A 19,272-nucleotide genomic window follows, 5' to 3' on the forward strand; every position below is an offset into this window, starting at 1 on the left:
TGCGACACTCGCGGTGCGGCCGCGCCGGGGTCGGTCCCGGTACCGGTCCCTGTTCCTGTCCCGATCCCTATTCCTGTCCTGGCCCTGGTTCCTGTCCCAGACGCCCCCTGGCCATGTCCGGCCCCCAGTCCTGGTTCGTGGCCCGGGCCCGCCGCCGCTTCGCCATGACCCGCGAGTGCGCCGCGCTGCTGCCCGGTGTGTGCGCCGCCCTGGCCGACCCGCGGCAGCCCGGCCTGGACGACACGTGCCTGGAGAAGCTGCTGGACTGGTTCCGCAGCCTGACCTGGTTCGGTGAGCGCCGGGGGGACGGGGAGGGCGGCGGATCGGTACCGTGGGGGAAGGTCCATCATGGAATGGTTTGGGTCGGAAGGGACCTCTGGGGATCCTCCAGTCCAGCCCCCTGCCAAGGCAGGGCCACCCAGAGTAGGTGACGCGGGGAACGCGTCCGGATGGGATTTGAATGTCTCCAGAGAGGAAGATGCCACGACCCTCTGAGGTGCTGTCCCCTCGGAGACACCTGAAAACGGTGTTTAGTAGCTGAGGCTACACCGGGGCTTGGGCCCAAGTGAGGTGATCCCAAATTCCTCAGTTCTAAAAGTTGTGAGGGATTACCTCAGCTCAGGGAATCACCTGGATGGGAGAGGACAGTCCTGGCAGTGACCTGCTGTTCTCTGGGCACCCCTAGACCCGACTGTGGAGCTGGTGCAGGACAACCCGTGTCTGACAGAGCTCATCAGCTCCGTGCTGGCCCTGCCCGAGCCCAGCCCCAGCATCCTCTCCTTCACCCTGCAGCTGGCCGGGATACTCGCAGCCTCCGAAAACCGCTTCCAGCACCTGCAGGTGAGTCATCTACCTGGGACTGTGGGATAGCTCTACCTCTGAGCAGTCACTGCGCAGCACTGTATCCCTGGGCTGGTCCTGCAGATTTGAACTGCATTAACATGTTGTTTTTGCTCTATAGTAGGTTGACAGGAAGTTTCCGATTCCCTGCAGAAACGAGGGAGCTTTATACTCTGCTTTATATCCTACTTTCTACACCAAAATATGTTTATAGTGCAAAACCCAAAAGGGAAGAGATGTGTACAAGTGCATAGAGCAGTCTAAAGGGACTGATAAGTTCCATTCCATGCAAGTTCATGTAGACCAGCTCATGATATACAGAAGTTGTCTCCACTACCCGAAAAACAAGCAGCTTTGGTATTGAACAACTCTGTTGCTTAATCTCTGAGAGAGACCTACACTGAGTTCAGGCCTGGCATTCTGAAGTTTTTCTATTTTCGTGGTACTTCAAGCAGGAGAATATTGGACAGAGCAGGCTCTCCCCTCCCCTTTAGCCCCTCTGCTCACCGTTTCCTCTGTGTTCTGCTCTGGCCTCAGCAGGAGAAGCTGCTGGGGAGGCTGTTTGGCCGGGACGGGCCGCGGGGCCGCGCGCTGTGGGAGGACGCATCGGTGCGCAGCGCTTGGGTCAGGGGAGCTCACAGCATGGTGCACCACCAGCCTGCCCTGCACTTCCTCTGCAGCGAGGGTGAGTTCTGCCAGCACTGCTGACTCGCTCCCCAGATCCTCTGTGGCCCTTCCATTCCCGTCAGGTGTTTGCTCAGATGTCAAATTCCAGTTGCTCAGATGTCAAATGAGCAAAAAGAGTCTTCATTTATGTAAGAGTTAAAATAAGCCATTTGTCAAAAGCGCCAAAGTCACTGAAAGATGGTGGGGTTTTTACTGAAGTTAGTTATGCCTTTTTTTCCCCCCAAACACTGAAGATGGTGCCCTTTTCAGAGGGCTTTTCTTGTGAAATGAAAAGCCTTCTGCATTCTTATTTGTAACTCTTACAAAAAGGTACATTTCGGTATGATTTTAGTGCAGAAAAACTAAGTAGGGGCTCGTTTATCTCTTTGTGCTTGCACACCTTTGCAGCCCCGTTGTTGTCAGGCAGGTATGTGAATTCTGCTGTGAACAGCAGCTTTAGATCCCAGGTACAGAGGAGCCTAAAAGACTGGATCGGTGTTAACATGCAGCACGTGCTGCTGTCAGTGTGATGGAAAAGTTCATGTTTTTCCTACTGGTTATGCCCAGAGATGGTACAGGCTCTTTCCCTAAATACACAGTGAGTGTGCTGTCAACTATCCTAATCATCCTGATGTTAAATAAAGTCCCCTTCAGTTCCTTAATTATTAAAACCCCAGAGGATCTGAAAACAGTTCTCTTATTTTGTTTGCTTATTGTTAAGAACTGGCTGACTTTGAATCAAGACTACAAAATAAAGGATAAGAAACCCCTCACACACCATTTAAAGCTGTGTGGTACCTGAGTTAGTCCCACGTGGTTGGAATGCAACAAGGCTCCACCTCACCATAGGAACGCCGTTGTTTTTTCCTCCAGTGACTTGTTCTGTTTTCCCACAGGAGGCATGGACGTGATCTTCGCTCTGCAAGGGGATCCCAGCCTGTTCGTGGCTTCAGCTGCCAGCCAGCTCCTGGTGCACATGCTCACCTTCTCTGTAGAGTCTGAAACATCTAAAGCTCTCAGCACAAAGGACTGTGAGTGGCCAGCGTGTGCCCAGATGATTAAAAAGCACGTGGAGGATTCCCTTCAGTCTGGCTCTGCCTCTCAAGTTGAGCAGTCACTGAAGCTGTTGACCAGTTTGTTTGGCAGTTGTTACGCTGCATGGACTGAAGTGCTTTGGTCAGACATAGCAAAGCAAATAGAATCCTTTCTGGTGGAAGAGACTGTTCAAGCACAGCACATGCTGGCAAACCTTCTGCTTAACGTGGCACGGTAAAGATCTTCTGGCACCTTGGATCCCATGGTGAGATGTATCTGTTTTCCACTGTGTAATAGGATGTATGATTTACACTTCTTTCTTCTCAGGTCCCCTGTGTTTTGTGACAACGAAGGCAGTTTTTGGGCATTAGTAACTTCTGCTCTGGAACACTTAACCCCAGTACAAGCCTGTCCTTTGGCAGTGGGACTTCTGAAGCTCTGCAAATGGTAGGACTTACTGCAATGAAATTTTTGCACTCTGCTGATGTTTCTGGACTAAGATCTCTGGCGTCTTTCCGGGAATTGTTTTTGTCGTCACTGCATTTTCTGTTACATTCTTGAATACATGAGACTGGGTGGCAAGAGTCATCCCAGTAACTAACAAACTTCAGACACTGATAGTAAGGATAATATAGTTTCAATGAACACAATTTGGCAGCCTGTCAAATCCAGTAGTCTGTTCCATTTTCCCTTTCACAAAAACCCTGGCTACTGAAAGAGCTTTCATTCTGTCTAGCAGAAGTTGGCATTTGGAGACTCTGGAGACAGTTGTAGCACAACTGAAGTTAGAAAGAACCTGTAAAAGTGATCTAGTTTAACCTCTGGCTCAGTGCAGGGCTCACTTCAAAGACAGGTCAGGTTGCTCAGGGCCTGCACCATTCAAATTTCAAATATCCCCAGGGCTGAGGATTCCACAGCTTCTCTGGGCAACCTGTTCCAGTTTCATTTCACTATTAGAAGTATTTTCTGTGTACCCAGTTGGACTCTGCCTTGTTGCAATCTAAGATTCATGTCTCATGCACCTCTGAGAAGTCTGCGTGAGTTTACAGGCCAAGTAACACTTGTGTTTTAACATAGAAGGACACCATTCTGTTGACAAGAAACACTTCTCTCTCAGCCTTCTTCTTTCACAGGACCACACTTTCTATTTGCATAGCTTGATAAAGCTCCTTCTAAATTCTAGAGCCATTTCTCCTCTGCTTTCAGTTAGCAAGGGAAGCTTGGAAGGATTGTCATTCTGCTTCTGTTGCGCTGTCATTGCTGGCTTGTTTAAAAAGCCTGCATGAAAATCATCATCCTGTTTGGAATTTGGGGGCAGACATTTGGGAAGGAATTGAAGTGTTTGTGTTTTGGTAACTGCTGTTTCCTCCTTGAAGCCCACAAGATGTGAGGATTCAGGCACTGACTGTTCTACTTCAGCCAATGGACTGTATTTTGAGAGCAGCCTCCCAGCCTCTGGAATATGCAGGTACAGTTGTGATAGAAAAGTTAGAGGCCAGTCTGCTCGCCAGTGTTTTAAGGGTCTGGTGCAGACAAAACTGGAGGTGAAGGAGTAGAACAAGTCAAGGACAGTAGCAGTGTTTGTGATAAAGTGCAGCATCCTACTGACAGTTGCATTTGAAGGGATATTGGTGCTACATCACCTGAATATCTTGATTAATTTTGAAAATCACAGTCTTTCGTACTCATTAACAACTTGAGCTCTTCCCTTCTCTGGTCCCTTAGGTTTGCTGGATGAGTCTGTTAGTGATCCTGTCACTGTTGAAAGTCTTCTGTCCTCCAAGACATCTTGTGCTGGTCTCCTGTGCCAGACCTTGGCTCACCTGGAGAAGCTGCTGTCTTTGGTAACATTGAGAGAGGGGAAAAAAGCCTGGGGATCAAATTGGTCCTTGAAAGACAGTGTTAAGATTGGCTGCAGACTTTTGCAGTAGAGCTTAATAGAACATGGAGAGGAGTTGACAGTGAGGGCTTCCATATGTTAAAGAAATTAGCAAATATTAGCAAAAACCTTTCAAATATGAAAACAGAGCAATACTGAGGCTCATAAAGAAGGACTGCACTTAAGTTCTAAATCCATCTTCACAAGCTTTGTTACCATACCTTGTACTGCAATTACTGAGGCAGCGAAAAAACACAAATTGAACTGCTTTCCCAATCAGTGTGAAGGATCTCCTTCCACCTGTGCAATAGTTCTTGGAAGAGAGCAGTATAATTTGTTTGTACTTGTTAACATTGTGCTACCTTAAGAACCCTCTAGAAATTGCAAAATTTTGCTGCTTCCTGACCAAAAACTCTGTATGCACGCTTAAGATTTTCGCAGGAAACCCTTTTCTTTTTTTTTTTTTTAATCTTTCTCACCCATTAGAAACATTTAAGAGTGGATTTACCCTACACGTCCTTGCTGCGCTCTCTCATGACAATATTACAATTCTGCAATGGCCTCCTGAGTCCTGCCTCCCCTCTGGGAAGCACAATAAGCCGAAATTTGATCAATTGCTTCAGGGTGCAAAAATCAGCTCTTGATGTCCTTGCAGCACTCTCAGAGAAAAAAGGTGAGTTAATATTTGCTTTCTTACCCAATCCTGTGTCTTTCTGTATTTCAGCAGTTGAATTGGGATTGGGATGCTCCTCCTCTCACTGTTGGTCCTTTAGTTTTGTTTTCTTGGTTTCAGGCTGTGACACACTCGTAGGAAGTCTGTTTGATGTTCTTCTGGCATACCTGGAGAGTCCAAACACCAGCCCTACTGTGAGTGCAGAACCAAGGAGAGATCCATATCTAATAGCTTGCCTCAGTGGGATATAATCCTGAAAAACTGTCTGACCATGGTTGTTTCTTGGCACAGTTTGTATCAGAATATGTAGGATACTTGTCTTGAAGATGGCTTAGGAAATAGCTAAAATTGTAATGAGAGAGTAACTGAGCAATGCACTGAGTGTTCTTGAGAAGGCAGGAGTCATCTCATCTGAGAGTAGCACTGACAAACGTAACATTTCATGGCCTTGAAGTATTCAGTTCTTTTCATAGGGGGATTTGTTTTCTTGCTTTGTTTTGTTCAAATGACTCCAATGACAACTGCAAATCAAAAGCTGGAGGTACTTCAGAATAATAAGTTGAGAACAGGCATTTTCTAACAGGTGTTTGTTAGAAATTATACATAAGCACCACCTATTTGTGGCTTACTTTGTAAGGAGGCATATGAACTTGTTTACTCTCAGAATTGCTCTGTTAAGTTTGAGGCTAAGATGAATTTTACCTGTAACAGCATAAAGGCAACACTGCCTCCTCCTGTAGTAAAGTAAATCTGCTTTACCTTGTTTCAGGTTCTAAAGAAAGCCTTTCAAGCTACATCCAAGTGGTTGGTGCGCTTGCAGGAACTGTCCTGCTCCAACAGTCAGTGCCAACAAACTGAGAAGATTTTGGAAGGTAATTAAACTATTTGAGACAAACAGCAGCTAGTATAGCATGCATGAAATCTGCTCTTGCCTACCTTTCCTGCTCAAAGCACTTAGGATTGACTTGTTCACAATTATGTTGAATTTTAAGTTTAGCTGCCCAGCTTGAAGCACTCTGGTGGAAGCACACACAGCAGCAGCAAAAGGGATTGCATCAGATGAAGGGATGTGGGGGTTGTACAGTGATGGCTTCAGAAGGGCTTGTTACCTTCTATGTCCATTCAGGTTTGTCACTTGGCTTTTACAGACGTGTTTGTGGTGCTGCAGAAGCGTTTGTGCAGTCCTTGCTGGGAAGTAAGAGATTCTTCTCTGGAGTTCCTCACTGCCGTGATTAAATGCATGAGAGGTGGGTGCAAAGATTTAACAGTTCAGATTGAAAGAGTACTTCTTTTAATGTTATGAAAGTCAGTCGGGCTGGTGAAGCATCTTCTGACCTGTAACTGGAGGGCTAAGAAAAGAAAGAAGTGTCAAGATTTTTACTCTTAGATCATGATCAAAATCTGACAAAAGTATTAATAAACTTATCCTACTTTTCTGTTGAACTCAGATTGCTGTGCCTGCCTTAATGGCAGTTTTGGTGATTTAAACTGAAGGGTGTTGAGACATGTATGTCAAGGCAGGTGACAGCGCTTAATGGCAGATAATACTCTCCCTTTTTTCAGTTTGCTCTGCAGTGGAGCCTGGTTTCTATCAGCAGGCTGGGGGCTGGGCTTTAAAAGGCAAAAAGCCTGGACCTGCTTTGCATGCTCTGGATTATTTACTGGTTTTCCACTTTACTGGCAGCTCGGGCTCTGCAGCAGGTAGCACTGAGGCAATGTTAGTTTTCCTGTGGTAGCTCAGTGATGTTGGAAGTTGTCGACTGCTGCTGTCCCCAGGTCACAAAGGAAGCATCCAGCACACTCAGCTGCGTTAGCAGTTTACCCTGCAGACCCTCTCAGTGCTGCTGCTGCTTTTGTTTTCTCTGCCATATGCCTTGACAAAAAAGCAGGACTATTTTTTCCTCCTTTAAACAAAGGCACAAGTTTGATGAGGCTCAAACCACGTCCCCGCTTGCCCGCAGAAAGTCTTTTTTCTTGCTGCTAAAACAGCCGTAAATGCAATTTTCCGAGTTCCAGTGTCTAGCAGTGCTTGACTGAAAGTCACCAAGCTGCTGGGAAATGGGGAGCCTGACACAGAGCATCTGTGCTCTTGTGAGCAGCTGCCTGGTCTCTGCAGAGGCTCGTCCCGCTGGCAGCCGTCCCTGCAGGCAGTGGGCATCCTTGTATGACGCAAAGGGCTGTTTGCTTTGGAAACAGCTTCATGCTCAGAGAGAATAATGCCCCACTTCTTTGGCTTGCTGTCTTGTTTACAGACCAGGATGGGTTCAGGCAGTGTCTGCTGTCCTCAGAGGTGCCAAGGCTCACAGAAAATCTGCTGGAGGATCCAGAGAGCTACGTGCGGGCGAGTGCCGTGACTGCTGTGGGACACCTGGCCTTTGTTACTTACTTTGCTCCAGAATCACCTGTAGCAGGGAATCAGTACAACAAAGAGGTATGATAACTTCCTGTGCACAAGCAGAACTACACATCAATTTACTGCTGTATTGCTTATATCTTTTCTCAGAAGTCATCTGCAGGCTCATGCAGGCAGATTTAACAGCCAGTAATGACAAGACAAGATTTTGTATTTCTGCTGTTCTTGTTTCTTTGCGTGTTTCTCCCCTCACTGTGCTTTCTCTTTTGTCTTTTTGCTTCTAGAACATGGTAGCAAAGCTTCAAGAAATCTTGTCAACAGACTCTGAGGGCTTCCCCAGGAGGGCTGTGATCAGCATCTTCACCAAGTGGCTGAGAGAAGGCTGTGCAGGTCAGCTGGAAGACGCAGAGCAGTTTGTCTCTAGAGTCATCCAGACTGTGGAGCGTGACTTAGACTGGGAAGTCAGGCTTGGTGGTTTGGAACTGGTTGAAGTTTTCTGTAGCCAGACCATTTGCCAGCTTGGCCTTTCTGAGTGCCCCTATGCCCCTGTGCCCCCTGCAGTCCCCAGTTCCATCCCTCAGAACCAGCTGCTCCGGGTGTTCTGCCAGGCAAAACTGTTCGGCTTTTTGTTTCGATCGCTGTGTGACTGTGACAAACCGGTGGGGCAGAGGGCCTGTGACATCCTGATTGGCCTGAGAGGGAATTTCTATCCAATGAGCACTTTGGAGAATCCACGAGAGGTTGAAGATTCACCTGCAGGCCATGGCATTGCCTGGTTGCAGAGGACACTGAGACAGGGTTCTCTGGCCCAGAACTTCCCCACAGATGGTGGTAACGGGGTGGATTTTCAAGATCCAGAGAGCATGATGGTCGCTTTGGGTGCAATAGACTTGCTAGAGCTACATGATGAGCTAAATAAAAGTAGTGACCATGTGGAAGAAAGCCCTCAGTCCCTTTTACAGGACATCCTTGCTACTATGGGGACCGTAGAGGAGAATGAAGTTGACTGTTACTGAAGACACTTCTTGCTCTGAGGGAGCAGTGCTTAAGCAGTTTTCTTCTGGAGGAGAAGGGTGGTTTTCTTAGCTGTTAAATGGGTTAGAAAATCTTTGCTTTAATATGATGATTTTTTTTTTTGTTAAAAAGTGTAGTTTCCAATAAACTGTGGTTTCTTTTTCAAATTAAAACCATGAGAATTGCATTTGTTATTCTTTTTTTTTTAAAAAAGTTGTATGCCTTTTAAGAAAGCACCTGACCATGCCTCCATAAGGAATCATTTGAAAAAAATGAAACAGTGACTCAAAACAAGTTGTAGGCTCCTTTCAGAGCCAGAGTAGCTAAAACTGATGAAGACTGGTCTTAAGACTTGTTTTGAACTTGTCCTTATCTTCTTCAAAAAACAATTCTCAGCTTCCTTGTTGCATTTTGAGGTTTAGAGCAGAAGGTGGGATTTAAGGAGTAAAATGCTGATGCGCCCTTAGCCTGACAAATTGTCTCCTATAGATCATATAATTGTTTAACTCAGCAGGGACACTAACATGCTGACTTTGGTTTTAATTGAAGCCATAAGCAAGTCCATTTTGCTGATTTTTTTCACTGCTTCTCCATTCCTGAAGCGCTGGGATAGTTTCTTATCTTTCAAGAGAAACTGACACCTGCAGCTTTTTCATGATAAATTTGATCTATGCTTAGCTTTGGTAAACAATCAGAAAACAGCAGCTATGGTGTGAATGGCAACATTTTTCTGAGAAATAATTTCCAATTTCATAAAAACTCAGGAAAGACTAGTTTGCAGCTTACTTCAGTGTCTTGCCATGTGCTAAGAAGCTTTGTTCAACCTAGAAAAAAAGAAAAGCAGTACCTTTAGCAGTAGATCAAACCATGCTGTCTCCTTTTCCATTGCTGAGGTGTTACTGAGCATCCTTCCTCCTCCTGCTGCCTGTGCAGGGGCAGGCACACAACACTCATTTTAGGCTAATGGAGGCTGTAGCATCTCAAGCAGTGAAAGGACTTCTACAATCTCCTCTTGCAATATTTTCCCTGCAGCAATACAACGGGGGGAGATGTAGTTTGGATCTCTTGCAGCTGAGGCTGAAGATTTACTCTGTGTCTTTTGATGAAGTCAGCACAGCTTTATGTGTGACAGAGCCCTTGGGTGTTGTACCAGCAGCTGTTACTAGGAGAGAGTGGCTCAACTTCTGATACACAGTTCTACTTGAGCAGGGTCTACACCTGGCAAAAGACAGAAGAGATTAAAATTCTAGTCTTTTCCTGCCACTGTGTTCATCTCAGAAATTGAAAGGGTTAGTGAGAGGGAAGGGATGTGCTTCTAAAGAAGAGTGGATTGTTTTTGGAGTTCTAGTGAAGGGATCACAGTTCCAAAACCAGCATTCTGTGTTGACAGGAGGTCAGATATGCCCCAGGAAAGGAGACAGCAGGTTGCTGTGTAAACGGCTTCTTCCTGTTCAGCACTCGGACTCTTGTGATTTCTGGGTTGTGCAGTTTGGGACACTCCAAGGAATTGTTCAGATATCAGCAAATTGAAACAGTGACTTGTTACAGAAGGGAAACTCACTGCTTATTACCGAGGTCTCGCAGCTCCCAGACCTATTAATTTTTCACAGGAGTTTTTTTATTTTATTTTATTTTTAATCAGCTAGGGTGATGGTGACATTAAGTTTATAGCATTTACCTAATTGCAGTCCAAAGTCATGTTTATGCACAGAGTGCCTGTACACTAAAAACCAAAAGCACAAAAAACTGGGAGGGCTCCTTATCTTTAGGAGGGGTAATAATGACTCGTTTCATCTTTCATTAAAAACAGGTCTCCACCTCCAGCAATTATGTGACTCAGAGCTGATTCTGTGCTTCCCTCTCTCTCTGAGCTCCTTGCCTTGCCTGACTTTGTTTTCTCTGCTGCTCCAGTTACAGTGGAGTCCTGTTAACACAGGTGTCTGCACTGACATCCTGCACCTGATAACTGGGAGAGACAGGAAGGGTCATGAACATCTGAACAGTGTGCAGAACAAATGCCAGGGACTAGAGGGATTAAGGGAGAGGAAAGCAAACTGAAAACTAAGAATTCTTTCTACAGGAAATGATGGGATGGGATTTGTGAGCATGCACCAATGTGGATCATCCATCACGCTGGGATACCCTCTCCAGGACGCCCATCTTTGCCCATTTGAGGACTCATACAAGCCCTTCCCCACTTGCTCACACTGCCAACTCATTTTAAACCCACTTCTTACCTACCAAGGCTTGTTTTGCACCTCCATAAGATCCTTATCCCAGCCACGCAGCTTCCTGCTGGGTTCGGGGTTACACCCTGTGGCGTGTCCTGCCAAGGGGTTGTGGTCATCATGGTGCCCCCTGGGGAAGGATTAGCTCCCAAGGAGACCATCCTTGGCAGATTGGTTCCTCCCAGATGCATCCTGAGCATTCACTTCTGCAAGTGCCACTGCTATTTACCATTTCACAGCACGACGAGAGGCATCCCTCCATAACCTGCCCACCAGCTCGCTCCTGTCACACACCGAGAGCTCCAGGGACTTGCAGAGGAAGCCGGGCTGCCTGACCTGCTGTTCCAGGCACGGGAGAAAGTTCAAAGCTGCCTTTTTGGGATGGATTTCTGTGGAAACTGCTGCGATCACCCCGTCAGCGCTGTAGATGTGCTCGGTTCCTGCAGGAGGCACCACCGAGAGCTTTTCCAACACACACGGACACAACCCCAGCTGGTTTGGCAGCGGCTGTGGCCGGACATGAGCCTCGTTTAACGCAGGAGGCAGCGAGAATCGAGACTGCCCTTTCCTTTAGATTGTGCTGTGAAAAGCTGGCAGTAGCAATCCAGGTGGTATCAACGCAGAACATCACAGATCAGAAAGAGATTATATCTCTGGTGGCTGGTAACTGCGAAAGGAAAAGATTACAAAGCTCATTTCAGCTCTTTATCTGCACGGGGGCAACGTTAAGTTGTGTTGTCTGATCTGTACAGAGGTAGAGTTGCTTTCAACACATTCCAACAATGATCTGAAGGAAGGATTTATCCTTTAACTGCTCAGGCTCAGACAGACACAAGAGAGAATAAGCATCTTTGGCTCATCCCCACACAAGCAATGGCTTTATGAAAGCTGCCAAGAGAATGGCTGCTAATTTTCTGGTTTAATACACTAGACATCTACAGTACAAAGAATATTCTTTGCCTAATTATACTAATTGCACAACTTAGTCAAAAATGGGCCATAAACGACTAAGGCTGTTGCTTTAGCTTAGGTGTTTGTGATCTGTGATTACAGATCAATTCATGCACATCTCTGCAATTTTCTTCTGTACATCTCTAATAAAATTTGCTCTACCTTTCAATGCATATTCATCATGGCTTCTAAAAACCACCGTGCAGTAGAGAGGAAACTCATCAACCAACTTCACTGCAGAAGGTCTCGGCAATTTACAATGGAAAAACATACCGGTGGCAGCAGCTCTGTAGTCTGTGTCATTTCCCTTCTGAGCAGCGGTTTTTGTCCTCTGCTGAGAAATAAAGCACCACTTCAAGGCAGCCAGACCTCAGCCTGCGTCAGCTGTGCTGCTCCACGGACAGGACAGGTCTTGCCTTCAGCCTTCGAGCCAGCACAGGGAGAAAGGGGGTCCAAAGGAGCAGTGTGTCCGTCTGAACGAGGAGGAACAAAGCTGCAAGGAAGAGCACACATGGTGGGTACTCTCATACCTCACCCCCTGGTGGAAGGGGAAATGAGGAGTCCTCACCAAGAGTCCCTGCAGAACCACAGGTGCAATTACACAGGGGTTTGTTTACCTCAGAGCAAAATAAAGCTGAAGAAAACAGTGCTTCTGTCTGTGATATCAATACCGAGTCTCTGCAGCTGAGAGTGTTTATTTACATTATAATAAACATATAACAGGGCTGCAAAGATGCCTTTCATACTGCTGCCTCCAAAACAAACCCATCCAAACCGAGTTATTCCCCCTTTGCCTGGTTGTTAAACTCTTGTGCCAGGGCAGGAATTCACTGTCTGGGTCAGAGGGTGCACCCACTCCTTTGAGAGATGTTGCTCAGAACAGGTGTAAAGTAAAATCACAACCTTAAACAGCTCCTGTGGAGTGTTGGGGTTTGAATTGTCACAGGTATGACCCTTTTCCCACCTCGTCAGTGCAAGATAGATGGGAATTACCCTTAAGACTTACATAACCTTCAGATGTTCAGTTTTCCCAGTTCTTTATCTCTCAGTCCTCACATTTCCAGCCTCCACTGACCCCATATTCCCCCAGCTTTCAGGCTGGGTCAGAGGAGGGGAGCAGGGAGCTCATGCTGCTGTGCCAAGGGACATCCAGCTTTGTCCTGGCTGCTCCCTCACCACCGAGCTTTGGCCTCAAACCAGCTCCTGGGCTGGGCTGTGACCAGCAAGAAGGAGCTGCAGAGCCAGGTCTGGCAGATGGTGAACCCAGGCTGTACATCTTGAAACATGACTTTTGGCCCAGCCAAACCAGCTCCAAAATAAGCCCTTATTAAGCTGCATTAGCCATTGCACTTGAAGTTCTTCTGATTTAGCTCCTATAGGCTAGGGCACAGGTGAGCCCTGGAGCCCATCACTCCCAACAACAAACACCCCTGAGAGGATTGATCTCATGATTACAACTCTTATTATGTGCCAACAGAAAAAAAGCTGCAGTTAAAACACAAATGGCAATGGTTGCTAAGTGACAGCATCCATACAGGCTTGTCACAGCCCTGAGACAAACAGCTGTGGCTGCACAGCAATCCTGTCTTGTCTGTGTCATTGAGGATAAAAATGCCGTTTTCATTACTGTCTGGTAGCCTTAACTTTGACCTTTCAGAGTATTTTGTGCTTTAGGTTCTGAAAAAGACCCCCATGAAAACAAGGCTAAAGCCTTCACTGAAAGCAGCTGAAGTGATTCTGATTCAAAATACCTTTAATATTGCATTGCTCCTTCAACATATTTCCTTCCCAGTGAAGTAGTACATAAGACAACAAGTCTTTCTTAGCCAAATGGTCCATTTCTGACAAGCAGGGAGCTAGTGACAGCATGTTCAGAGAGAGTCACGTGAAACAACAACAACAACAAAATCAACAGAAAACCCCACCTGTCGGCTTCTAAAGTGAACCTGTGGGCTTTGTTCAACCACTGAAGCTTCCTGCAATGTTTGGTAAAAAATTATAACATTTTGGAGTTGCAAACAGCACATATCCTTATAAATAAGGAGTTTAAACTCTAAATTTAAAATTACATGAAGCTATGGTTGAGCTGTTCAGGAGCCTGAGATCCAGCAAGGCACAAAGGGCTCACTTGCTCCAGTGAGAGGAGTGGTGGGACCATCTTACCTGGGTGTGGTATTGCAAACCCCTAAATTAGAGAGACCCGGATTAGCACAACTGGTGGCTCAGTGCATCCAAGACAGATGATTTGTTTAAAAAGAGGAGAAGCAGTACTGCAGCAGGCTGTGCACAGTATCTTGCTCACCCTACATACTCCTACACGCTGCAGAAAAAACCTGTTCTGGCCGTGCTGGCAGCAGAGACAAAGGGACGGATCTGTCAGCGGCCTGTGAGCAGATCAGAAGTGACCAGGAAAAGCCACCACCCGGCGGACAAACGGAGCGAGAAATGCACAAACAGGCGAGCACAGCTCAGCACACACAGCTCAGCACACACACACACACACACACACACACCACAACACACCCCTGGGAGCCGTACAGCACATCCAGGCTGGGATCAAACACCGGGATCATCTTCGGCTGCCAAGGCAGAGCATCGTGGCGTGAAATGTCCTACCAGAGCGCATGTGGCCACAGTTACCCCAAGCAGCACTTCTCAGTGACTACTGAAGCTAACGATACCCTTTCCTAATGAATTTTCCTGTGCACCATCCACAGAGGCCTGTATTTCCAGTGCCAGGAGTAACAGCCCTGATCCTGCTGACAGCTCTAACAACACACGAGTTTTCGGTGCGGTCAAAGCTCAGCCGTGTGGATAAAGCCAACTGACTGTTGCCTGTGGTCACTTATCTCCATGTCAGCATGGTAAACGCTTCTATTTTGCGCATTGTGCCAGAGTAAAATGTGATTTTTTTTTTTGTCCCTCCATATTTTATCCACAAACAGAGCGCTTTCCCTAGCTGTTCTCATCCCTCAGATTCCTTCATCGCAATCAAGAAAACGAGCGTGTCTCGTACTGGTGCTAAAACCCCGTGTCACTGCTCTCCAAATCCCGCAGCACAGGGTGAATATTGCTGTGCAGACAGAGGTCTGACTTTTCAGCAGCAGGAGATGAGGCAGCTCAAAGGTGCAGCGTGCAGTCTGGCTGGCTGGATGAAAGGCACGTCCCCCACGTGCGCCGTGGTGCTGGCGGGCAGGCAGCTCAACCCCGCCACAGGAAAACAGAGAGAGAGAAACCTCCTGTCACCCTAATCCCTGCTGAGAACTTCTGCCCCGTAGGGATCAGCCTCGCCCTCCTCCCTAGTTTGGGAGCATCTTCTCCGCCCTCTATTTATTACGACGAGATCAAAGATTCATCTCCATGGAAACGTCTGAGCTCAAAGAGTTTCTGCACTACAGCTTTACATCCTGTACGTAGGGCTTGGCACCGGTTTTTGAAGCAGAAGCTTTGAGATGATCAGCACTCAGGTCCCTACAGCAATGGTTTGATTAGTAATAATCAATAATGTGTGCAGCGTGGGTGAGTGTGTAACACACACACTGCAGAGAGGAACTGCCATTCTGTTATGGAATCTGTGGCCCATGGACCCTTCAGCTTCCAAGCTGTTTCCCTCATGTCCAGAGCTGTGGGAGACTGACACGGGTGTTCTTCAGTAGTTGGCACCTCAGCACATCTGAAGTTTGGTAGGACTTCCAGCAGGTGTAGAGACCAGAGACATGTGGGCAGAGCTGCTGGAGCTGCTTGGATTTACCCAATGGAAACACCAAGTGACCCAACACCCAGCCTAGCAAAGACTGCTGCCTCTGGACCAGTAATGCCTGGGGCACTGGAGATGGGTCATTCCAGTCACTTCCCTGCCAGTAGCACTGAGCCTCCAATTCCTTCAGCACAGTCACTCCCACAGCTAGTTCCCAGGAGAGGTGAAAATAAAAAAAAAAATTAAGTAAACCAGACATGTTTAATGCTATTTTTGTTCCCCGTTCAGTTCGCCACATGGCCGCACAAACTGTTAAACTGTCGTACTGGGAGCAGGAGCAACCAGCCAGGAGGAAAACTATTCAAACAGCCACGGCAGCTGCTGCCGACAGAACGGGGCCGGGGAGCCTCAGCCTCGCAGGGAATCCCGGATTCTGCTTAACTCTCACACGAGGGAAAGGAGGACAAAAAGGAGAGAAGTAGAACCCATTTGAGGGACTCGCATTTTCACAGGCGTGTCCCAAGAAGGGTGAGCAGGGCGTGGGAAGCACGTGAGGCTGCGTTAGCACCGGAGCAGAGCTGGTGGCATCCACCTGGAGAGCATCACCCAGCGGCTGGGGCAGGAGGAAGCCCCGTGTCCCAGCGCTGCCAGGGGCAGATCCTGCTCCCGAGGGAGTCAGACCACATCTCGCTACTGCCCCCGGCAGTGCTGAGCTCCAAGTTGCCCATATGCATGCAGGATGTGATTTTTATAATCATATTTAAAATGTTCAGAATAGCAACTGTGCAGAGAGCAATCCAGCTGCCAGCATTTAGCCTTATCCTAGGGCACAGGCAGAATACGCCAGCCATGAATTAATACTGCATAAGCTGCACCATGCTGGGTTTCATAGCTTAATTATAAAAGAGAAAGCAATAATCAAGGGATCTGTAAGGCTAATAAATGTTCTGAGAACACCAAAAGTGACACAAAAGCCGCAGCCAGTGAGACAGGACATGAATGCATTTAAAAAGCACATTAATCACACACCGTGTGTTAATTCACAGTTGGTTCCCAATGGCAGCACTTGGCCTTTTGCCTCCTTCGTAGCATCACCAGGCACAAGTGGATCATCACCCAGCCCGGAGCAAACTGGGCTGTGGTCTACCCACCCACGAGCAAAAACTCAGTCCAACAAGACACAGAGATTAGCTCTGACTTAGAGCTCTGCAGCCCTCTCTGCCTTACACCTAAGCTGGGTTTAGTGCTCCCACCTGTCCCAGCATGGGGAGGTTTCTGGGTCAGCGACGTGTCCACCCGGCTGCACAGCGCCAGGTCACCTGGCCAAGGACAGCACAAGGACAAAATGCAGCCCCCTGGCAAATCCTCCAGTCATCTCTGCAGCAAAACACTTGAAAGGGTTTCTGTTCCTCGGTGCCTCCAACTATCTCTGCCCTCCATCTCGTATTTCATCTCACTGCAGGGTTTTAATTATGCAGACAGCTCGTTTCAAGGCCTCTCATTCACAGACTTCCCTTCGTCTGTAGGGAGTGATTCTGTGGGGAGGGCACGTTTCAGATTAGTGACCATGAGAAGCTTGATGTTTCTGCATCTCTGTCTTAGGGAAAGAAATCTTAAAACAGAGATGCCAGATTCCTGGAGACCAAGATGCCAGTGCAGGACGTGACCCAGCTCTGAACTGGTGACATCAGCAAGACACTCCTTGAGCTGAAATACTGCAGGACTTGGTGCCAGACAGGTCTGCATGTATAGAAACTTGAAATGCTCCCAAACATTCACTTCTGCCCAATAATTCATTGTATCAGAAGAAGTTTCCTATCTGTAAATGTCTCATTCTCTGCTAAGGGCAGCTCTTCACAGTGCTCTGCCCAAAGATCTATTATCAAAAAAATCTATTTCAAAAGAAATAGCTACCCTTCTTCGCTCACTATTAATCCCAAATTTAACTATGCCCTACTTAACACCTCCTCTGAAACCAGGAATCGAGATGCTATTTCTGCTGGCCTCAATAAATGGACCCTACTGAATTCCAGGGAACACACACACCAGACACCAGGCTGAGTTTAAGTCCTGGGATGGAATGTTCCGGCAGCAGCCTCCTCCTTCCTCAGTGTTCCTAAAGCCTAATCATGAGCCAAGAGGAAATAACCATGAAAAAAATAAAAAAAAAAAAAAGGAAAAGAAAAAAAAGATAAATAATCACTCTGTACATTTCCCAAATCTTCTAATCCAGGCCAAATTTGTACAATGAAGTTGCGTTCTCCTTGCTGTAAAAATATGTATCTGCCCCCTCCTCTGACTCTGCGACCATCTGGGTACCTGAAATCATGACTCCTCATGGGAATGAATCATGGAGCATCCACACTGACTTCCTACAGAGAGACTTCGAACACAAAATCAGTGGTAAAAAGTGAAGAAGACCCTTAAATTACCCTTAGATTGGCACAAGACAGACTTGGGCCATGTACTGCCTAGACCTGTGGGCTGACATCTCTTCTCAAGAGTCTCCAACTCCAGGAACAAGTCTTAACTCTGAATAAAACCATAGTATTAGAAGCTGCCCAGATGCACATGGAAGCCTGATCTAGCAACTTATTTGCAAATAAATGGCTCCCTTTCATCCCCCTGCAGATCTTCTGCCCAGTGTTTTCATCTTCACTCCAGAGCTGTTCTCTTTTTCTCTCTCTTATCTTTTCCTCCAGCATCAGCTGTGGCAGCAGATTGCACTAGCTAATCAAAGAGGGGCTGGGCTCTCTCTGTTTGTTCCTTAAAGTCTGTGGCACCACAGTAGCACCAGCCAAACACTTGTTTTCATTACAGCTCCTCCCAAGCCTGCCAACAGAGCCTGGACTGTGCCAGGACACAGCAGAGAGGGACAGTTTTGCTGGTCCAGTGTGTTTCCAGATGGAGCACGAGCACTGCCTTGGGGACACTGATGTCCCCACTCCATCACCCACCAGAAGGTGCCTGCTGCTCTCTTCTCCTCTCCTGCCACTTCACACTGAGGGAAGGAAACTGTTCTTCACTGCTGCTGATCCCAGCAGCCTCACTCGGATTTCTCAAGGGAATCAGGGAAAAATGGGAGTACCACACTCGCAATTGGCTATTCATCCATGAGGTTCAGCCCTGCAGGGAAGGGTGATGGATAGGACACAAGGCAGCATCACAGGGCATGTCCTGACACACAAATGGGACAGCTTGGGTAGTGCCCAAGGCAGCAGCTGGGCAAAGGAGGGGCCTTTTCACAGCACCAGCACAATGCACTGCATTTTTATGGTATCAGTGGAGGAGACAAGGAACATTTCATCTCCCTTCCACGTCCCCTGATGGATGGCAGGGAGCCAAACCAACTGATTTCAGTCAGGAAGCACAAAGCTCCCGTAGCCTTGTCAGCTGTAGTCCCTCAGACTCCCCTGTTCAAGGTGAAATCCTGCTTTACTAATTCCTCATCTCCTCCTTCAGACTCTCTGTCTGCCAGAACCACCAGCTCTTCAGCTTGCAAAGGGAACGAACCTGTCCCCAGACAGGTCCATGCTACATCCTCCCAATAATTCCCAGGATGGGAACTCTCAATCTCCTCTGCAAACCAGTCAGTCCTGTTACTCCTTCTTCCCATCACCATTAATATGTAGAAGATCTCACCCCCTGGCTTTTATGCCTATTCCTCCTAGCAAATTTTGCAGTTGCCTTATTTCCATAGAGGCAGCAACACGAGACTAGATTCTTACTTCTTCTCTGTGTGCATTCCCTAATTCTCCTTCTTGTGCTCAGCACAGTCCAAAGGTGAAACAGCTCCTTGCCCAGCTGTGGCTGCAATTGTTTTAGGACCAACATCAAAGTAGCTGCCAGTAATTCTATGGTGCTGCCCAAATGTAGGGCAGAGCTGACCAGCAGAGAGAGAACATGAGCTGAACCCACATTGCTCTCTCTAGATTG

The 19,272-nt window shown here is 47.3% G+C and overlaps 1 protein-coding gene across 1 annotated transcript; it reads left to right on the forward strand.

The window, feature by feature from the left end:
• The first annotated feature begins 2 nt into the window (after window positions 1–2).
• BRAT1 (BRCA1 associated ATM activator 1) lies at window positions 3–8,627 on the forward strand. The gene is made up of 14 exons (XM_027889504.1): window positions 3–65; window positions 103–291; window positions 686–840; window positions 1,378–1,525; window positions 2,403–2,775; window positions 2,869–2,988; window positions 3,918–4,009; window positions 4,267–4,385; window positions 4,907–5,093; window positions 5,214–5,287; window positions 5,863–5,965; window positions 6,242–6,340; window positions 7,346–7,524; window positions 7,731–8,627. The coding sequence occupies exons 2-14, from the start codon at window positions 114–116 to the stop codon at window positions 8,460–8,462; spliced, it is 2,559 nt and encodes an 852-aa protein (XP_027745305.1). The 5' UTR covers window positions 3–65; window positions 103–113; the 3' UTR covers window positions 8,463–8,627.
• Window positions 8,628–19,272: the final 10,645 nt, after the last annotated feature.

This window comes from Empidonax traillii, unplaced genomic scaffold (genome assembly GCF_003031625.1).
Source record: "Empidonax traillii isolate 1590-97213 ecotype Southwest subspecies unplaced genomic scaffold, ASM303162v1 scaffold263:size1499331, whole genome shotgun sequence".
Lineage (NCBI taxonomy): Eukaryota > Metazoa > Chordata > Aves > Passeriformes > Tyrannidae > Empidonax > Empidonax traillii.